Genomic DNA, 18,929 nt, shown 5'->3' on the forward strand with positions numbered 1-18,929 from the left:
CATCTGTGGATTGCTGACACTAGTCACCAAGTCATGAAACTCTTATTCTAATTGGCCCCTTTATATTATATTATTTCTACCACTGCATATGCTTGCTGACAGTTAGCAATGTCTACTTGTCAACGATTACTACGCTCGTCTAACCAGTAGATAGTTATTATGTAAGTATGTGCGTATGTGTGCCTGTGCGTGTATGTACGTATATGTGTGTATATTTGTACATGTTTCTTTAACATTATAGCATAGGAAAGGCTTGAGTGAAAGTTATTTATGTACAGATGAGAATCAAAGAAAGAAATGCTATTTTTCTCTCGGTTTTGTTGAGGGACAAAAGCTGGAAACAACAACAACAACAACAACAACAACAACAACAACAACGACGACGACAATTACAATGAAGTGAAGCCAGATTCTGGCTGATGAACTGATTATTGATTAGAGGAAGGGATTCAGTGCTGGGAAAATGCGCACTGTCCCAAAGGACTTGTCTCAATGGAACATTCCCAACGGACATGTCCCGGATTTTCAGAAATACATTTCCCGGAAAAAGCAAAAGAAAAAGCAAAGAAGTATAAATTCGGAAAAATGTTTTCATTCTTGCAAACTCCAGTGTCCTATTTAATTGCTTTACCATGAGCTCAAAATGCGAAACAATGTCAGTTTTAAATATGAGGAAAACCCAGTTCCCGCTAATGGGGCACTTTGGACTGGAACAAAGGTAAAAAATTACTGGGTCTAGAATTCTTCCTATATTGATCGAAGACAGAAAAGATAAAGTACAGTATCGAAACAGATACTACACTTTTTTTTTCAAGTAAAAAAAAGTCTGAGAAGTCGTTTCTCTCCACAAAACTTATAAGAAAACATTTTGGCGCCCTTTAAAATCATCCTAACATGAAAAAGGCGCCTTATTATTTTTGAAATGGTCCAATATTTGGCGTGGGTAGTCCAATGTTAAAAATGTCTGCATCTCGACGCATTACACAACAAATCTGTAGTCTCTGTTTCATTTTAATTTACAATTTGACTTCATGCATGACAGTATTACGAATTTCAGCCATTTTCTTTGTCCATCTATTATACTACTCTGCAACATTCGTTCTAATTGCACTACCTGTAGAGCCAACAAGCAGACGTTGCATACACTAAAAGGGCTCGATATATATTTTTAGATATGCAGTAAATTTGGCTAAGCATAACACTTTATTGTAATTTCACGGGACATCCGATCCCGTCAGAACTGTATAAATCAAATCAGAAACTGACCAGAAACACACACACACACACACACACACACACACACACACACACACACACATAACTCTCTTTCCATCTCTCCTTGTCTTTATATATATATATATATATATATATATATATATATATATATAAAATCTGTAAAAAATCCATATCGTGTTATCAAAAAATCTATAGTGAACCGATGTTTGTCTAATTGATGAAGTTAACGAAGAAAGGGATGCTCGTTCAATACAATTTGAGTCTGCATTAAATTTACCACAACATTGTGTATAATGTGTAGCCGTGTGTTATTAAGACCGGGTGTGTTTTCTGTGTGTAACAGTGTTATTGATTTTGAACACGTGCATAGTTGTATGTATGTTCACATGTGTTTGCTAACGCGTCTAGTGTGTAATTGGATTTGTGTGTATTGTGTGTATATACTTGTGTATCTGAGTGTGCATATTTGCGCGTAAGTGCATGTGTAAATTGTGAAGTGTTAGTATTTCTGTGCAAATGTGTTTGCCGTTTTGTATATTGCTTTTGTATAACACGTATTACTGTGTGTGAGTATGAGATAACGATAGTATGCGTATTAGTGAGTGTAAGGGTTAATTTGTGTATAGGAGTGTCATTGAGTGTGTATGTGTTTGTCAGAGTGTGCATGTAATGTGTTTTTGTAAGCGTGTGTGCATATTGTGTATTGTGTGTTTATACTTGTGATTGTATACGAAAATCAGTGCATAAGTGTATGTGAAAATGTATACTCTGTCTATTGTAAGTGTGTGTGTGTGAGAAAGTGTATGACTATTTATGCTTCATGTCTATGTGAGTTTATGTAGCATAAGTATATATATATACATATACACACACACACACACACACACATATATATCTGTGTGTGTGTGTGTGTATGTGAGAGAGAGTGTATGCATATATGTGTAGTCCTTGAAAAAGTTCTTTCAAATAAAAGGCTCTACCATAGAACCCACTAGATTCTAATTGTCCGCACTTTTCAGCCTGGATGTTTCGTTGTCTGTGTCGTCCAGATCTCGCCAGCGAACGGCGGCCTCTTGCACGTCCTCACTGTGTTCCTCGATCGAATGCCGCTTCCAACGTTGACTGAGGAAGACACGCCGTCTCCATTGGATCACGCCCAGCCCGATCATGAGGGCGTAGTAGCCAAAGACTAAGATCAACCCGACGATGCTATCTCGTCGAATCAGTGGGATCGTCCGCAGCAGTCGGCAGTACGATCGTGGCTGAGTGGCCGGCCACGAGGACACGTGCAACGGATGGGCATTCACGCACACATTGTACGGCGTGTTGCTCTGTAATTCGCTCAGGGTGTACGTGTTCGTCTCTGGAGGCAGCATTTTTGATAAAAACGAGCCGCTCCGAACGTGATATCCGACGTTCCATCCTTCGACCAATAGATCACTGACGAATTTCCGTTTCAGGTGTTTCTGTCGTGAATTAGCCATCGTGTTTTGCGGCTTCTCCGGAGTATCATGATATGACGGGTAGCTGGTCGGGTAGCCGCTAATGAACACCCACGACCAGGATATGCTGATGGACGACGTTGAACTACTTTCCCATGTTATTTTTACGCCAGTTGCGTTGGGCATGTCCACCGTGTCCACTTGTCCGATTAAAGGTAGTGTCTCTCCAGGATACATCGTCACGTGACCTGTAAGTAGAAAGCGTAAGTACGTTAAATAGCATTACACTCTAAAGCAACTGAATTACACATAAAGAAATATTTGCATATACAACACTATTACAAATACTAGCAAAAGTATTTACAGACAACATTGAGATTTGAAAATCATATAACGGTTTAGAGACCAGTCAAAATGCAATTTTTTTCACTGAATTTAGGAATGAAAATATTTTCACTGCTAATTCACATGTGCATACGAAGGCACAAAGCTAGTGGCACCAAATACACCCCCCCCCAAAACGCAAGTTTTAATAAGAACAGTGCATCTGCCATAAATCTTTCGCTTCTAGAAAAAGGTTAAAAGAAAGAGTCACCAACATAATAGGTCTCGCACTGTCAACTAAAATACAACCTCTGTCCCATCGCCGAAATGTGGCATCCATTTGCCTGCTTTACAAGTGCTTTAATGGTAAGTGCTCGGACGAACTCAAAACATTAGTTTCCTCTTGGCATAAATACTTCCGACAAATTCGACAAGCAGCAAAATTCCACCCCTAGATTGTAGAGATCCGTGAATACCGAAAAGCCTTCTACTCAAATAGCTTCTTCTCTTGAACAGCTAGACTTTGGAATTCTCTCCTAGCACCCTGCTTCCCTAACTGTACTGACATTAAAAAAAAGACTGCGGTTAAGTGACACCATGCCGCATAAAAATATTGTTGATATTTTCCTGATGAAGACTCTTATATGATTCAAAAAAGTTTTTTTATATGCATTTTGACTGGTCTCTAAGCCGTTATCGTTAATATATTACAAATATTTGTAGTTATTGTATTACGGCAAAATCAAACTTTTTGGTTATTTAACATCGAAGCACAATTCTTATTGAAAACAATTCATTGGACACGATCACTGAAACACATGTTACTATTGTAACCATAGATGTGCGCAAAGTTGATATTTTTTCCAAATTTGTAATGTGTAAATGATCCCTATATTATTTGAACTCGGCATAGTCGATACCATATGCCCCTAATATTCATAAGCACCTCCGACGAGAAGTAAATCAAGCAATAATATTTTATGTTAATCTATGCTGACAGAGACTTGGTTGATTAGGGTACATTCCTGGGTCGAGGGAGAGCGATAGAGAAAATATAAGTAACATAAAAGCCTGGTTATTTTGTTCTAGTTTTGATTCTCAGGTTAAAGAAAGTGTGTGTTCGAATATAGACTCCAAGTCCGTGCATGTCTTTCTGAGTCCTTATGCAAAGTGGAAGATAGCTCGGCATGTTAAAGTGGTTAGAAGGGATGGTGGAGTGTAGTTTAGTTTTACTTAGCGCCAAAATAACCGGGGTCTTTGCTAGAAATGATTAAACATAATCTAAATTAGTTCTAAACCCGCGGATATCCTCAAGGGAGGAAGCAAATTAATTTTGTTTGAATTTACGCCTGGTTTGATCGTAATTTTTGAATGAACTGCCATTTTATTTAATTTAAATGTTTCAGTTTTAGGGTGAGAGGTGCTGGACAAAATGTTGTGCAGAAGACTAAACATGCAACACAAGTAGACCATTAGCCGATTCTTCATCTACAGGATTGTAGCCTTGGGAAAGCCCACCGGAGATGGGTGCAGGATCTTTTTCCATGCACGACATGGCATCATAACCATCCCGATATTATACAACTAATGATGGAACAGCCGGTCTTAGCGCTACCAAAGAGTTAGGGCTCCTGTACTGTCAGTCGAAATACATTTCGATTGATAGTACAGGAGCCTTAACTCTTTGGTAGACAAACTCTCAAACCGAGACTTGTCAAATAAAAATCAACCCAATTTAATTGCATTAGCATATATGACACCCTAGCACCTCCAAAATCTTCAGTTTTAGTGGATGGCAATGTGGTAGGACTGGGGAACGGCGTTCATTGCCCTAATCAGGAAAGAAGGTCAACCATTGGGTGTTTCTGTCGAGTCTCTGTGATCGCACATCTGCGCCTAGCTAATAGGTAAAGAAAGAATATAAAATCTGGGCTATAGGCATAGTCTATCTACTCCTTAAGCAGTTTAGGTTTGCAAACCGGTAATATGTTCGAATCACCAACTCTAGGAAAGTCGTTGACCGGAACTGAAGAGACCTCCCTCCCCTTTATTTAATACCAAGACGTATGAGGTTAGAAGCAAATGTTTAGCTTCAGAGTTTTCTTTCTCCTAGACAGATGACCTTAGAAGATCTACGGGTTCATCAGCACCGGGAGGGTTGGCCCCGCGCCTGGGTCCTAAACCAGGTATTTCTGCGACACCACGTAGATAGCTATGATAAAGGTTATATATCTACTGAAAGGTTAAACTCCTTAAAATAATTGAAAATGATATTACTATGCTTTCCATTTTATTGTTATCAATTATTTTTTATTATTATTAGAAAAGAGAAATAAATCATGCGGTGGAAGCATCTAAATTTGCAACTAGTTGATTTAAGAGAGGAGTAAATATATGGTAAGAATATTGTTTATATATTAGTTTAAGAATAGGATAAAATGTTAAAGTATAAAGTGATATTAAGAATAAGAATAACATTTGATGCACGAAGTCATGATATTTAAGTCGATAAGAGGGATAATAAAATGTATCTATTCAATACAGATTAAAGTAACGATAAATCTATGATTAAAAGTACATCTCAGTACAGGTATATCTGGAAGTAAAGTATAAGCTATGGAGAATTTAGCAATATAATTAGATATAAATACAATATGGGCATATTCATAATAGATAAGAACATATAGAAATTCAAGATATTAAGTATATCACTTAAATAATTTTTTTCTGTATTCTAACGTTAAAAGATAATTCCCTCTTTTATTAAAATCCGAAAATGTATCGGCTTTTTGTATTAATTTGAATTAGAAGAAAAGGCTCGAACTGAAGTTAACATACAATATTAATGTATATTAACATCTAAAAGATTGTTTTAAGGTAAGATTAATGGGTTTAAAATGAGTTGAGACAATGTCTAAAAGTGCAGAACATATGCAGTGATTTGGAGTGAAAATGATTTTCTGTTTGTAAACTAGCAAAACTTTTCCCGTTTTAGTGATGACGGGATTCAATCGCAGGCATTTATGCAATAGAAAACAGAAGAAAAATAATAAGGGAAGAAATGACATGATCTTTGAGGGCTGTTTGTCTTTCCTTAGAACACATTTTGTCAAAAGGAAAAATACAAATACGACAGAATTGATTAAAACGTGGAGAAATTAAGAATAAAGATTTTTTTATTAGTACAAAGGACATCATGTTTGTAATGCTTAGAAATAAAATGATTACCAGAAAATAAAATAAAAGCAAAAAATTAAAATTAGATAAAAGTAAAAGAAAATGGAATAAAATAAATAAATAAAAAATCTTATCGTTAAACACGGGATCTAGTTTCCATGTATTCCTCTTGAGGTCTTGGTACCAAAAAAGACGAGGTTACATGCGCTGACATCGACCAGCTTGCGAATATAAATATGCACAAAATATTTACACGCCAACGTCCCCCCACAAAAAAAAAAAAAAAGAAACGGGCATGTAAAAAAAATAAAAATCCTGGTACCATTATTTAATTTTCGATTTTTGATGGTGCTATATTTGTTCGTTTTTTTTTTAATCAATGACAATGAATCAACATGTTTAAACCGAAAAGACGAAATATTTTCCAGATGCATACATAAACGTTGGATGAAGTTTGACAAATTTAACCCTTATAAAATAATATTAATAATCTGATTATTATCGATTATAATTATTAATAATAATATTATAAGTAATTTAATGACTATTATTATTATATTACTTATTTTACTACTACTACTACTACTACTACTACTACTACTACTACTACTACTACTACTATTATTATTATTATTTTTATTATAACTGTTATTATTATTTTATTTATTATATTATCACCAATATTATTATCATTACTATTATTAACATTTTTATATTTTTACTATGTTAAACATCACAATAAATAAATAATTTATCCCTAAAATAATTATAAGTTATCTCCCTTTGATCACTAAACGTTTATTTTTAAATTTTATTTCACTTTTCAAAAAATTGCAGTTGTCTCCTTTAAACTTTAAATTTTAAATTTAGCGTCTACTGAAAAGACATTTTAACTGTACATTAGCACAACGTTCTTAAATTAGAAGAACCTCTAAAATAATTATTTCAACCATTCGGAGACAAGATCCAGCAGCATGGCCAAAGATATACTGACTGAACTTAAAACAAATTTTCTAATGGAGCTCAATAAGGTATTTTTTATTATTATAATTTTTTTTCTCTTAATTTTATTCCTTATTATTTTATTTATTTTATCAACATAAAATTAATAACTTCGTTCTTATGTTTTTAAATATTTGCAGGAATATCCGCCTTACTTACGACAAAAATGCTAGTTTTATTTTGGTGTCTTAAACTTCTCCCTCCTCATTTTTTTCGATGAGGACATTATGCTTAAACACAAAACTTTTGTCAATTATTGTCAATAATTATTGTCAATTATTGTCAATAATTATTGTCAATTATTGTCAATAATTATTGTCAATTATTGTCAATAATTATTGTCAATTATTGTCAATAATTATTGACAATAATAAAATGAGCATCGTTTCTGAAACGATCGTACACTCGAGTTGATTTTGTTTGTTTTTTTTCCTTTTGAAACTGATTTTTAATTCACAATTATTATTTTTTTTAATTAATATTAATATAGCTCGAGGATACATATAACTATTGAGCTTATATTTCTACAGTACTATGAGTAATGTTTTTTTAAAGTATTAATACATTTATTGATACATTAAAATAAACTCTGCTCTTTACACTCCAGGTCTTATTCCCTCTATAAAATACAAAACGTATATATATATATATATATATATATATATATATATATATATATATATATATATATATATATATCTATATCTATATATATATATATATATATATATATATATATATATATGTGTGTGTGTGTGTGTGTGTGTGTGTGTGTGTGTTAGTGTGTGTGTGTGTCTACTTAAATGAAAAGAATTTCGTCCTATATATCTCTTGTTTTGAAACTGACATAAATAGGCTTTATATACCAATATCGATCTTAAAAATGCTTAGATATAAACACACGATTTTTCTTTTTATTTACGTCATCTGTTTACTACTACTACTACTACTACTACTACTACTACTACTTTTGTTTTTCCGTTTCTCCTTTTTTTACGTAATTTATTTAAGCCAACTTCTTAACCACTACTTACATTATTACTCCAAGTACTCTCTCTATTATATTCCTCCCACTGATTTATTCTCCTTGTATTTCCCTTGTGCATCGTGTCGTTTACTGCCTACTCTAATTCTTTTTTCCTGGCTTTAAAACAATTTAAAATAATGGTGGCAAACTCGGTAATAATATTTATAAACTAACTTTAGTAAAAATAAATGAATAAAAACTTTATTTTTGTTCCGTTGATCTATTTTCTGGCATATCAACCAATTTTGGGTCATTTCATGCCGAAATGCAACATACCACGTAGCTGATAACTTTCAAGAAGATCTGGTGCGTCTGGTGTCAGGTCTCGGAGTTGCTGTCTGAGCCGATATATTACGAAACTCGAAATCGGTAACAAAGGCAGTGCATCATGGAAGATCTCCCTTGAGACATTTGAAGAACGTAGTTCACGAATACCAAACAATTCATAGAAGACAAAATTGATGTCTTATACATAGCCGGATAGGGGTAAGAGTGTCCATACCCTGGTGAATGATTTACAATATAAACGAACGCAGAAGATTTGATCGGATTTAAATTTGGCTTAGCCACTCACATAGTCTGAGTCATAATCCATTATAGCATTCGTTCGCCTATGTTTTGCGATTGAGTTGTTTCAAGCACTGCTTTCGAAGCAACCATTCCTTTGTAAAATAAGACAAAACGTCGTAAAAGCAACTTTAGCTCCAAGCGAAATGATCGCAAAATTGTCACGACCTTTCGCCAATGCTTGCCATTTAAAGGGCAGTAGAAATTCTCAATACTGAGAAAAGGGAAAATGTTTGAAAGTAGTGCTGGTGCCAGGTAGTATACTTCATCTATCTCATCCCTCACCCTCTCCATCTCTCGTATATATATATATATATATATATATATATATATATATATATATATATATATATATATATATATATATATATATATATATATACTAGCATTTCAGCCCTGCTGTTTGGAGGTGTATGTAGAGCCAAAATAAAAAATGTAAATTTTTTTAACTTTGACCCCTATTATGACCCCTTAACATTTATTGTTTGGAGTTCAAATCAAGTTATTAAGTTAGATCCATGTCCAATTAAACTATATCTAAAATTGCAAGTGTTTAGACCCAACATTGTCGGAGGAGTTTGGTAGAGTTCTCAAAGGTCAAATTGTTGAACTTTGACCCCTTAACAGCCAAATTTCTGGCCGAAAACGGATTCCAAATCTCAGTAACCTGTTTATCAAATTTCGAATCTGTAGACTGAAAATTAACAGAGTTATTGAGTAGGAAAAAGTACACATACAGACACACACACAGACACGTTCACTTTTATAGAGATAGATGTATAATTCAAACACGGTAGTGTTTGAGTATATGGTTTAATGGCAGTTTTAGTCATTTAGAACTGCTTTAAAGCTTCACCGCTCACTCATTTTTCGACCAGATTTCAAACAATTATCACATTCTCAGCTACACTGTGAAAAAAAAGTTCAATTTTCGTTCAGTAAAACAGAAGTTATGATGAATTTTCTGGTGTTCAAAATCATAAAAATATGGAAGGAGGTGAACGACGCTTTTTATCACTGTTTTCCATAACAATCACGGCGCTTCAGCGATTACTGTTGCTACTGTTACGAAAAGAAAAGTAACAAGTGAAACAGAGAGAATTGGGGGGATTTTATTGAAAGCAGACGAGTTCCGTACATTGTTATCACGTATGTGTTTATCGGGGCAAAAAAATAAGACTGAAATTAAACAAAGAAAAAGTGAATTTATTGGAAGTTTGGAAAAATCATGGATTACAATAGAAAAATGCGAGCATAAAAAGTCATATCTTTAAGCTTAAACAAGGAAAATTAAAGGACTAGTTGATAAAACTGGGGAAAAAAGGACAAGATATTCTAGTAAAAAATATAATAAATTTATAACTTGAAATATTGCAGCATAAGAATCTTTTTAAAAATTCAATCTATAACATTATATAATCAATTCTTGAAAAAGATATATATATATATATATATATATATATAACATTATATAATCAATTCTTAATGCTATAATATATATATATATATATATATATATATATATATATATATATATATGGATGGATGGAAAAGATATATATATAACATTATATAATCAATTCTTAATGCTATAATATATATATATATATATATATATGGATGGATGGAATATATATATATATATATATATATATATATATATATATATATATATATCTATATCTTTTTCGATCCATTCTAATTTTTTCAGAAACTAATGTACCGATCTGGCTGCATAATTTTATGTACCTCTGCTATGGTATCCATTCGATTCACACTGAGGAAGACCGATAGATCGGTCGAAAATATGTGCTTTTGAAAGAAACATTTTCGTTTTTTTTAAAGACTTTTGTATTTCTACACGTCAACACATAGGAAACAATATAGAAAAGATATAAACATTTATATATTTTTCGTATTGACATTTTATTCATATATATATATATATATATATATATATATATATATATATATATATATATATGAATAAAATGTCAATGCTCACTGTCAGAATCAATCAAGTCCGAAAAAAGTGCAATAATATATATATATATATATACACAACACTAAAAAATACATAGAGCCACAGTGTAGTATCTGTTCCAACACTGCGCCCACCCCTCCTACCTCCAGTCAGTGGAGGAGAAATCCTTTATGACTGAGATAATTCTCATTCTTATACTTGTGCCTTTCCAGGTGTCCCCTCCCTTCTGAGGAGCGAAATCTTCTCCACACTAAAAAGTGATCCTGGATCTGGCCCTACCCACATGGGGAGAACAAACAAAAATCCCCTATGTCTATTCATAAATAAGCCTTTTCATTTAAATGAACATAATATTATGAATGCCCCATTCGACTAAGATCAAAACGAAGTCAAAAAATCAAAATCAAAATCAAAATCAAATGAAAACATTCTTACCAATTACCCCTGTTTCAGAGAAGTTGGTTACCCCCCCCCCCGAACTTGTATCCCATTTATAATTTTATAAAACTATTAGACATATAACATACATTCTACAGAATGATACAAGGAAACACACACACACACACACACACACACACACACACACACACACACACACACACACACACACACACACACACACACACACACACACACAAACTCCCCTACGCACCCATTTGACCAAGTACCAACGCGGCCCTCACTTCCACCCAAGTAATAAAAAATAAATAAAAAGTAGTAAAAGTAGTAAAAGGAGAGAGGAAAAGCTAAAGACAGCAATGACCATGGTCTGACCCTAATAAGAAGGGTAGGGGCAGAACACACCCATGAAGACATTTACAATGATTTACAGACATTTCCACCGCTCGGGAAACAAATTATTTTATCGTAAAAAAGAACTTTGAAAATTAAATTTAATTATTAAGGTCATCGTATTTGGTCATTAAATTATTAATTGAACCCAATTGCTCTCAATCTCTAATTAATGTTTTTATGGTACTGTTTTAATCCCAATTTATAAAATAATTGAGTACAAATCTATTCCAGAAACCATAAATCTTCTAAAAAAACAATCAAACTAAAACCAAAAAACAAAAAACAAAAAACAAAAAAAAAAACAAGAAAACAAAATAAAACACAAAAAAACAAACAAATTTGCTAGAATTAAAAAAAAATTCGTAGCATTTGGTACTAGCTGAGGATGGGCCATCCAACCAGATGCCAGACATTCCCCCGCCATCTCATACATAAAACATGAGAGAGCTTTTTAAGATTCTTACCGTCCCTTTCAGCAATTGTTTGTATGCCTTTTGGGCTTGATTCACTGAATATGTAGCAGGTAGTTTTTAAATTCTGTTCATGAGTCTGGCTCCTCCTATAATTACTGGAATGGTGGAGGTCTTCCCAAGATTCCAATTTCTTTTCATGTCTTAGATAAGACCTTTGTATTTGTTATCTTTTAAAGGCAGCAATAACTTTCCATTTTGACAGCTTAAATGTTTCTAAATTCCATTCAAGTGTCAAAGGCTCTCGGAGTATGTATTTTTAAAAAACTATTTAGAAAGATTAAAAGTGCTAATTTATTTACGAATAGCTCGGTTCAGCATATGATTAAACTATATTTTGATGCGAGAAATACACAAACAGACGCATGAGAAGTAACCAAAGAATTTAATTAATAGATTTATGGAATCTCATTAATATTTGTGCCATATTTTTATTTGTTATCGCACACATACGTATATAGTTTCCTTATCAAACAACGAGGATCTGAGACGCTCAGCCAGATATGACACATAGACCACTAAACCGTCGAATGATACGAGAGACGTTAAACGCACAGGTTTGATTATATTGAACAAATACTTTGATTTAAATGCAATTTAGATAATTGGGCCTAACATCAGTGACGAAGGGGGCGATACGCAAAAAAAAAAAAAAAATAAAAAAAAAAGCCGCCACGAGGGAGGCCCTAAAACGGTGCGTATTCTCTCTTGATGATCCGAAATTATCAAGGGCTTATATGAAACACCATACAAGTAAAAACAACCGATAAACACGCATAGCAAGTTTCTGCTACGGTTCCTGTGGCAAATAAAGAAATAGCTACAAGGTCGGAACTTCGCTAAGCGTCGGGTAATAAAGTGGTAAAGTCGATGTTGGTTTACATTAGTTCCTAATTTTAGAGACAGGTTCTAATCTTTTCTCTTTTGGGATTTTCTGTTAGACAATTTTTATCCGTTTGTTTAATACAGTATTTTCTACGGAAAACCCGGATATCTATTGTAAAAAAAAACCCAGCTGTTATTATATGAGCTTAATCGCAATTATTTCTTTAACTCATACGTTAAAAATATTTAAAATATATGGTCTGAAAAATGCATCATTTGCACTACCGAAAAAATCCGCATTGTACAAAGTATGGCTTCATCTAATTGATATATCTTAACGTCGAACCTGATACATTCAAGATGATATCCGCTATCTTCCTGAAAAGGAAGAAAGACTAAGTATATTGATCATGAAGAGTATTGCTATTGATTTAGTAAAGAACTAAAGTTTTGGAGTGGGATCAAACGGTAGACTCAACGCCATTGAAATAACATTTCAATGACTTTTATTATAAGATTTTATTTCTACCAGAATATTATATATATATTATTATTTATTTAATTAATAAAAAATGATTCGATCCTGGAATCTTAAGTAGGACGATCCCAGTGTGTTTATGGTGTTATGATGAATGTGAACTCTAGCTAGGATTAACATAGACTACCCAAGGTAAAGTGACGAGGATGACTGTAGACCCTCCTCTCCACATTTTGACTGGCCTTATACCCATTTTTTTTTTTTTCTAGCATTCCATGAAAATACAAAATATATAACTCAAAGGATGAACTCAACATTGATTGGATATGAGATGTAACAGAAGTTACATTAAAATACATTTTTGTAAATTTAATCCTCATTGGGTTTACTCGGTGTTTATCATCCATAAATTAGCACTCCTGTGCAATCCTACCCCAAGCTCTGAACCTCTTATTAATATTTCTATTTTAATTTAATTTTTAAAAATAAATTTCAACTTACAAATATAATAAAGTAAAGCGTTACATTTCGTTTTTCTGAATGTAAACGTAGAAACGACGACAATGTGTTTCTTTGATCAAAATGAAATATATGTATCCAAATGCTAATCGGTAATGTAGCTTCAAAAATGAGATATGTTTCATTTCCGGGAGATATTATGATGATTACCTCCGGTATGAAAAATAAACGTTTCTCTGTAGCTTACTTGCAATAAAACTATCCTTATACTATTATAAATCTCAACTCACGCATTAAGCGCTGTTTAAGTACCCCATTTATCTGTAATGTATATGCGTAAACATAGTTTGGTATTTTTGTAGATCGTCCTTTTTTGAAATATGATTTTCAAGTTAAATTAAAATTTTACAGTACTTTTTGTTAGATGGCAGTACAGAATAGTTAACATATTAAGAATGGGTTTCTAAATAACATTACTATTTAAGCAATGTATATATATATATTTTTTTACACAATGGTAACCACTTATCAAGGCCCGTAAGCCACTCAGGGATAAGGGTTATTGCAAGTACAGTACGTTAGTGTGGAGATTTAATGAAGTGTTTACTTAAGAAGGCGGTTCATTAGGAATTTGTTAACGTTGGACTTGAAGACATCCAGGTTATAGTCAGGTGGGAAGCAGGCAGACGGAACAGAGTTCCACAGGCGTGCAGTTCTAATATATATATATATATATATATATATATATATATATATATATATATATATAAGTGCCCTTTTTTCTGTCTCTCTGTGTGAAGAACTGTCTTTCTTTTTAGTTTAAACGTGACATACAGGAGATTCGAACCTGTGGAACAAATTCGATTTGTTTTTTAGCCAGTAAAGTAGCTGCTAAGTGATGAAAATTGAGACAAATTTCAATTTGTCAGACATAAGTCGACTAAATATGGATTTTTTAACAACATTATTTAAATTTTTTATATGCTTATGGACATAGCTTAAATGCTAACGTATAATGCTGGAGAGCTATATGTTTTGGTTTTGATTCTAGCTAATGGCACCCAAGTTTTGAAATCACTACTATCTACTATTGGATAGAAAAATAAATTCTGGAGTACGAAAAGGTCACTCGTTGAAGAGCTACGACGATGAGGACTATACTAGTCCTCATCGTCATAGCTCTTCAACTTTTTGAGTGAAAAAAAAACCCAGCAGGTTTTACTTTTTGAACCACTCTCGTACATATTTCATTAAAAAATAAATTCATTAACAAATCAGCATTTAGCTATTAATTCGGCTATTCTTAAAAAGAATAAACACATTTTATCACCCCAAATTGTCCATTTTTATAAAATTACCATCCATTTAATTACACAATTCTTTAATACAACTAAAAATGTACTATAAATGACAATGTCTGTCGTCGCTCCATCAATGTTATTAAAATAAAATGGTATATTTAATCATACAAGATAGCACGATGAAATTGTCGCCTCAGAAAAGACGACATTATTCCATTTCCGTTTGATGAAAACCGGTTTCTTTTTTGTTGCAGACCATTTACTAGTTGGCCAGTTGTGTACAAATCCCAAAAGCGATAGTAGCCTTCTATCATGTCTGAAAATGACACAATATTCCATGAGTGAGATCGGAGATGCGCCGCTGTACAGCCCATGCTCTCTAACAATCCAAGTTATGACAACAGGTCTATTGCTAGCATCCTCAAAAGCAAATACGGACGGTTCAACGCTTGAGAGCACAACTCAACGAAGTTTCTAGCTATGGTTATGGTCTTTGGTGTGGTTTCGAGTGCTCACGCCACGCCCGCAAAATGCTGATGCGATTATTTTACAAATTTACATTGGTAGAAAATTCAATAAGGTTTTTATTTATTTATTTTCTAAATAACATAAATAAAGAAGAAAATAAAACAGTTACAGAACATTAATAAAAAATAGTAATATAGGGTTCCAAGCTAGGACTAGCAGTACACCTGGTTCTTCATTTTATTACTGTGCAATAGCAATAGCCCTTCCAGTATTAATTAAAGTAAAGCGAAAACCAAAAATAAAATAGTTTTTTGTCATTTTTCTTAACGTTAATGCAATTTTAATAACTTAAGTGGTTTCATATGAACCTGACATTTTCTGTTTGTAAAGAATTTTTGTTCTTTCATTCTAAAATCCTATCCTAAAATATAACGACATATTTAAAGGTTTTACGTTACGTTTTATGAAATTTAATAAAAAAGTATAAATAAAACAACAAAAAAATTCGATTATTGTTTAATCAAATTTGTGCGCATCTAATGATATTAACGAATTGTTTAATCAATCCGATATCGGTTGAACAGTTTCACGTGAAAGTAGTTGGCTGTTTGTTATAACTTCATTGTTTTCAAGGTCATAAGGATTCCATTAATCCATAATATAATTTGATTCATGAATCAAATATGTGGAATCGGATATAAATCAGAAGATGCATAGATTTGAAGAACTCACATTCCAGATTATGCCAAACATTTTCTCCCCCCCCCCACTTGTTCACGTTATGTAAAAAAATAAAGGTTTTCACGTTTTTAATCAATTGACAGAATATGCTGCAGTCGGGAGTATTAAGATGTACGACAGAATACATCACATGAATTACAAAAAATTGAAATCTGATCTAAGGGATGAAATAAGTCACTTTAACGTAGTGGAACAGAACAAGGTATTTGAATTCGTTAAATATTTCAGCTTTTCAACATTTTCTGGTGTACTACACGTTTCATGATCCTAAATTGTCATTTTTTATTCATTTACAATCCATTTATTTACACGATTCTTTGATAAAACTAAAAATGTACTATAAATAGCAATGTCTGTTGTCCCTAGACAAACATGAAACATGAGATCACTACTGGAAATTCGAAGTCAATTAAGCAGTACTCTTCGAGCTCGAGAAAGAAAGTGATGAAAAAAGAAAATGATACATTTCGGAAAAAGAGAACACAGCACAGCTGTAGCGCATGGGTGTTACCTTGCGTTCTGATAGATAAATATCACGAACCGATTGTTTTTGTAGAGGTTATCGCAAAGTCAAGCGAATAACGATGACAGATGCTTAACTTATGTCCAGAATGGATGATTATATCGCTAAAACGTGAAACGCCAAATACAAAGTTCCCGTACTATCAACCAAACTCCAACTTCTGTCCCATCGCCGTATTCGTGTACTTGTTTTACGAATAATTTAATGGAATGTGTTCTGATGAACTTATAGCATTTGTGCTCATTCGATGTAGATACTTTCGAACAACTCAACAAGCAACAAAATTCCACCTCTTCACTATTGATGCCCCTATATACAGAAAAGTCTTCTATTTTAATAGTTTCTTCTTTCGGACTGCTAGGTTTTAGAATTTTCTCCCTTTTTACTGCTTTCATGAGTGTACTGTGTACTGGCATGCAAAAGTTTAAATGAAATTAGAACAGACATCTCGCCACTCAACGCCCCACAATCCCCTGTTAGACATGATCCCAAGTGGCCATACGCCTTGTTTGGTGTGAAAAAGAGTAAGAAAAAATATAACGAAATGAGATCTGCTGAAATGATATTAGGCGATATCTGAACAGGCCAAAGCAATACCCGTATTTGTAACGCCGGAAGGTAGTTTCCAATATTGCATTATTCCCAAGAAACCAATGATGGATCAATACTCAAAACAAATAATAGGCGCCAAATACATATATGAAAGACATATTAATACATACCGACACATAGAAGGAGCATATAACCACGAAAAAATTATTTTCCAAATTACAGCAGTCCAATTCAACTATTATTCTCGTAAACTGCTAATTTTATTAATCTACCGTATAGTATCTGGCGCATATTTTGCATCTGGTAAAGTATCATTATTTTTGTTCTATCTAGGTCTCTACTTATTGAAGCTAAAAGCCACTCGAGGATAAAGGGTTAATGAGATGGGAATAAATGCCAGTCGAAAAAATGAGGAACATTATAGGAGTATTCATATTGACCAATGATATGACTTACGTCTGATTACATTTAAGGAGGTCTATGACCAGAATTTATTGGTATTGGATTTGAAGACAACCAAGTTTCAGTTTGCATAGAAGCAATCTAGCGGCAATGTGTTCTATAGGTGGGAAGTCCTTGTAAAGAACCTAATAGAAATTCCACCTGACGCAACGAATATGGAGGAATAAAAATAGCTTTTCTTCGTTGTGGCATTGAAACCAATTTTCTTGCTGTAAATGATTCATAGCAAAACAACTGACGCTCAGGGAAGCATCCTAAATAGATATAAAATATCGAGTAGAGACTCATCATCATTTTCCGACCGTAGCCGAGATGATGGAGTTCACACGCTCACGCAAAATATCCCGGTCCTGCATGATTACATCAAGGTCCTGCCTCTCAGCATTAGCATCCCTTGCAATGACATCTTGGTATGTGAACATCCAACTACTGAAGTGGGAAGTAGAATTCTACAGAAGTAGGAAAGGATAACTTCATTACTGCTCTAAAACAGCGGGCTGCAAACTGAACATATCTTGCTTTGACAATAGATAATGCTAATGGAAGTTCGCCATAGATTTGTTGTTTGGTTGGATGGGTCTTACATGAGGGATTATTGGGATTTCATGAGAATATTGGTATATGCACAATTCATGCGTGTTTCCAACGTTTTGGAAAGGGCCCATGTTTTCATCGAGGAGGAGAGGTTGTATTTGTTTCAATCGAGAATACAACGCACCCCCTCTATAGTTGTATTCGAGAGAGACTAACAACGTCTATTTTCGTATTTTTTGGATTCGTATTATTTCGGAATACTGTTCTCAACTTGAGTGTCATTTTCACAACGTTCCGGTCGATGTAACTTCCTACCTTTTATATGTCTATTTTGTCGAACCTTGGAATGATTCTGTCGAACTTGAACGGAATCTGCCCAGAATTTCGATCGAAACCCTTTATTTAATTCACGGGAGTAGTATGCTCTCGTTCTGTAAGCTATGACTAGATAGAGGTCCTAATTAATTCGCAATTGTATTTTTCGGTCACTCACACTGTGGATTGAACCTTCGACCTTTGAAAAATGTTATTTTATAATTAAAGCTATTTCAAGTACTCTAAT

At 33.4% G+C, this 18,929-nt stretch overlaps 1 protein-coding gene across 1 annotated transcript in view; it reads right to left on the minus strand.

Annotated features, from left to right (window-relative positions):
- Positions 1–570: 570 nt before the first annotated feature.
- LOC145290093 (uncharacterized) overlaps positions 571–18,929 on the minus strand; it is a 198,305-nt gene continuing 179,946 nt past the window's right edge. Inside the window, exon 3 of the mRNA XM_080136458.1 lies at positions 571–2,926. Within this exon, the coding sequence (XP_079992584.1) occupies positions 2,235–2,926 (692 nt within the window). The 3' untranslated portion in view covers positions 571–2,234. The remainder of the gene's footprint in view (positions 2,927–18,929) is intronic.

The sequence above is a fragment of the Euprymna scolopes genome, chromosome 2 (assembly GCF_053919585.1).
Source record: "Euprymna scolopes isolate OS-2025 chromosome 2, ASM5391958v1, whole genome shotgun sequence".
In the NCBI taxonomy this organism is placed as follows: domain Eukaryota; kingdom Metazoa; phylum Mollusca; class Cephalopoda; order Sepiida; family Sepiolidae; genus Euprymna; species Euprymna scolopes.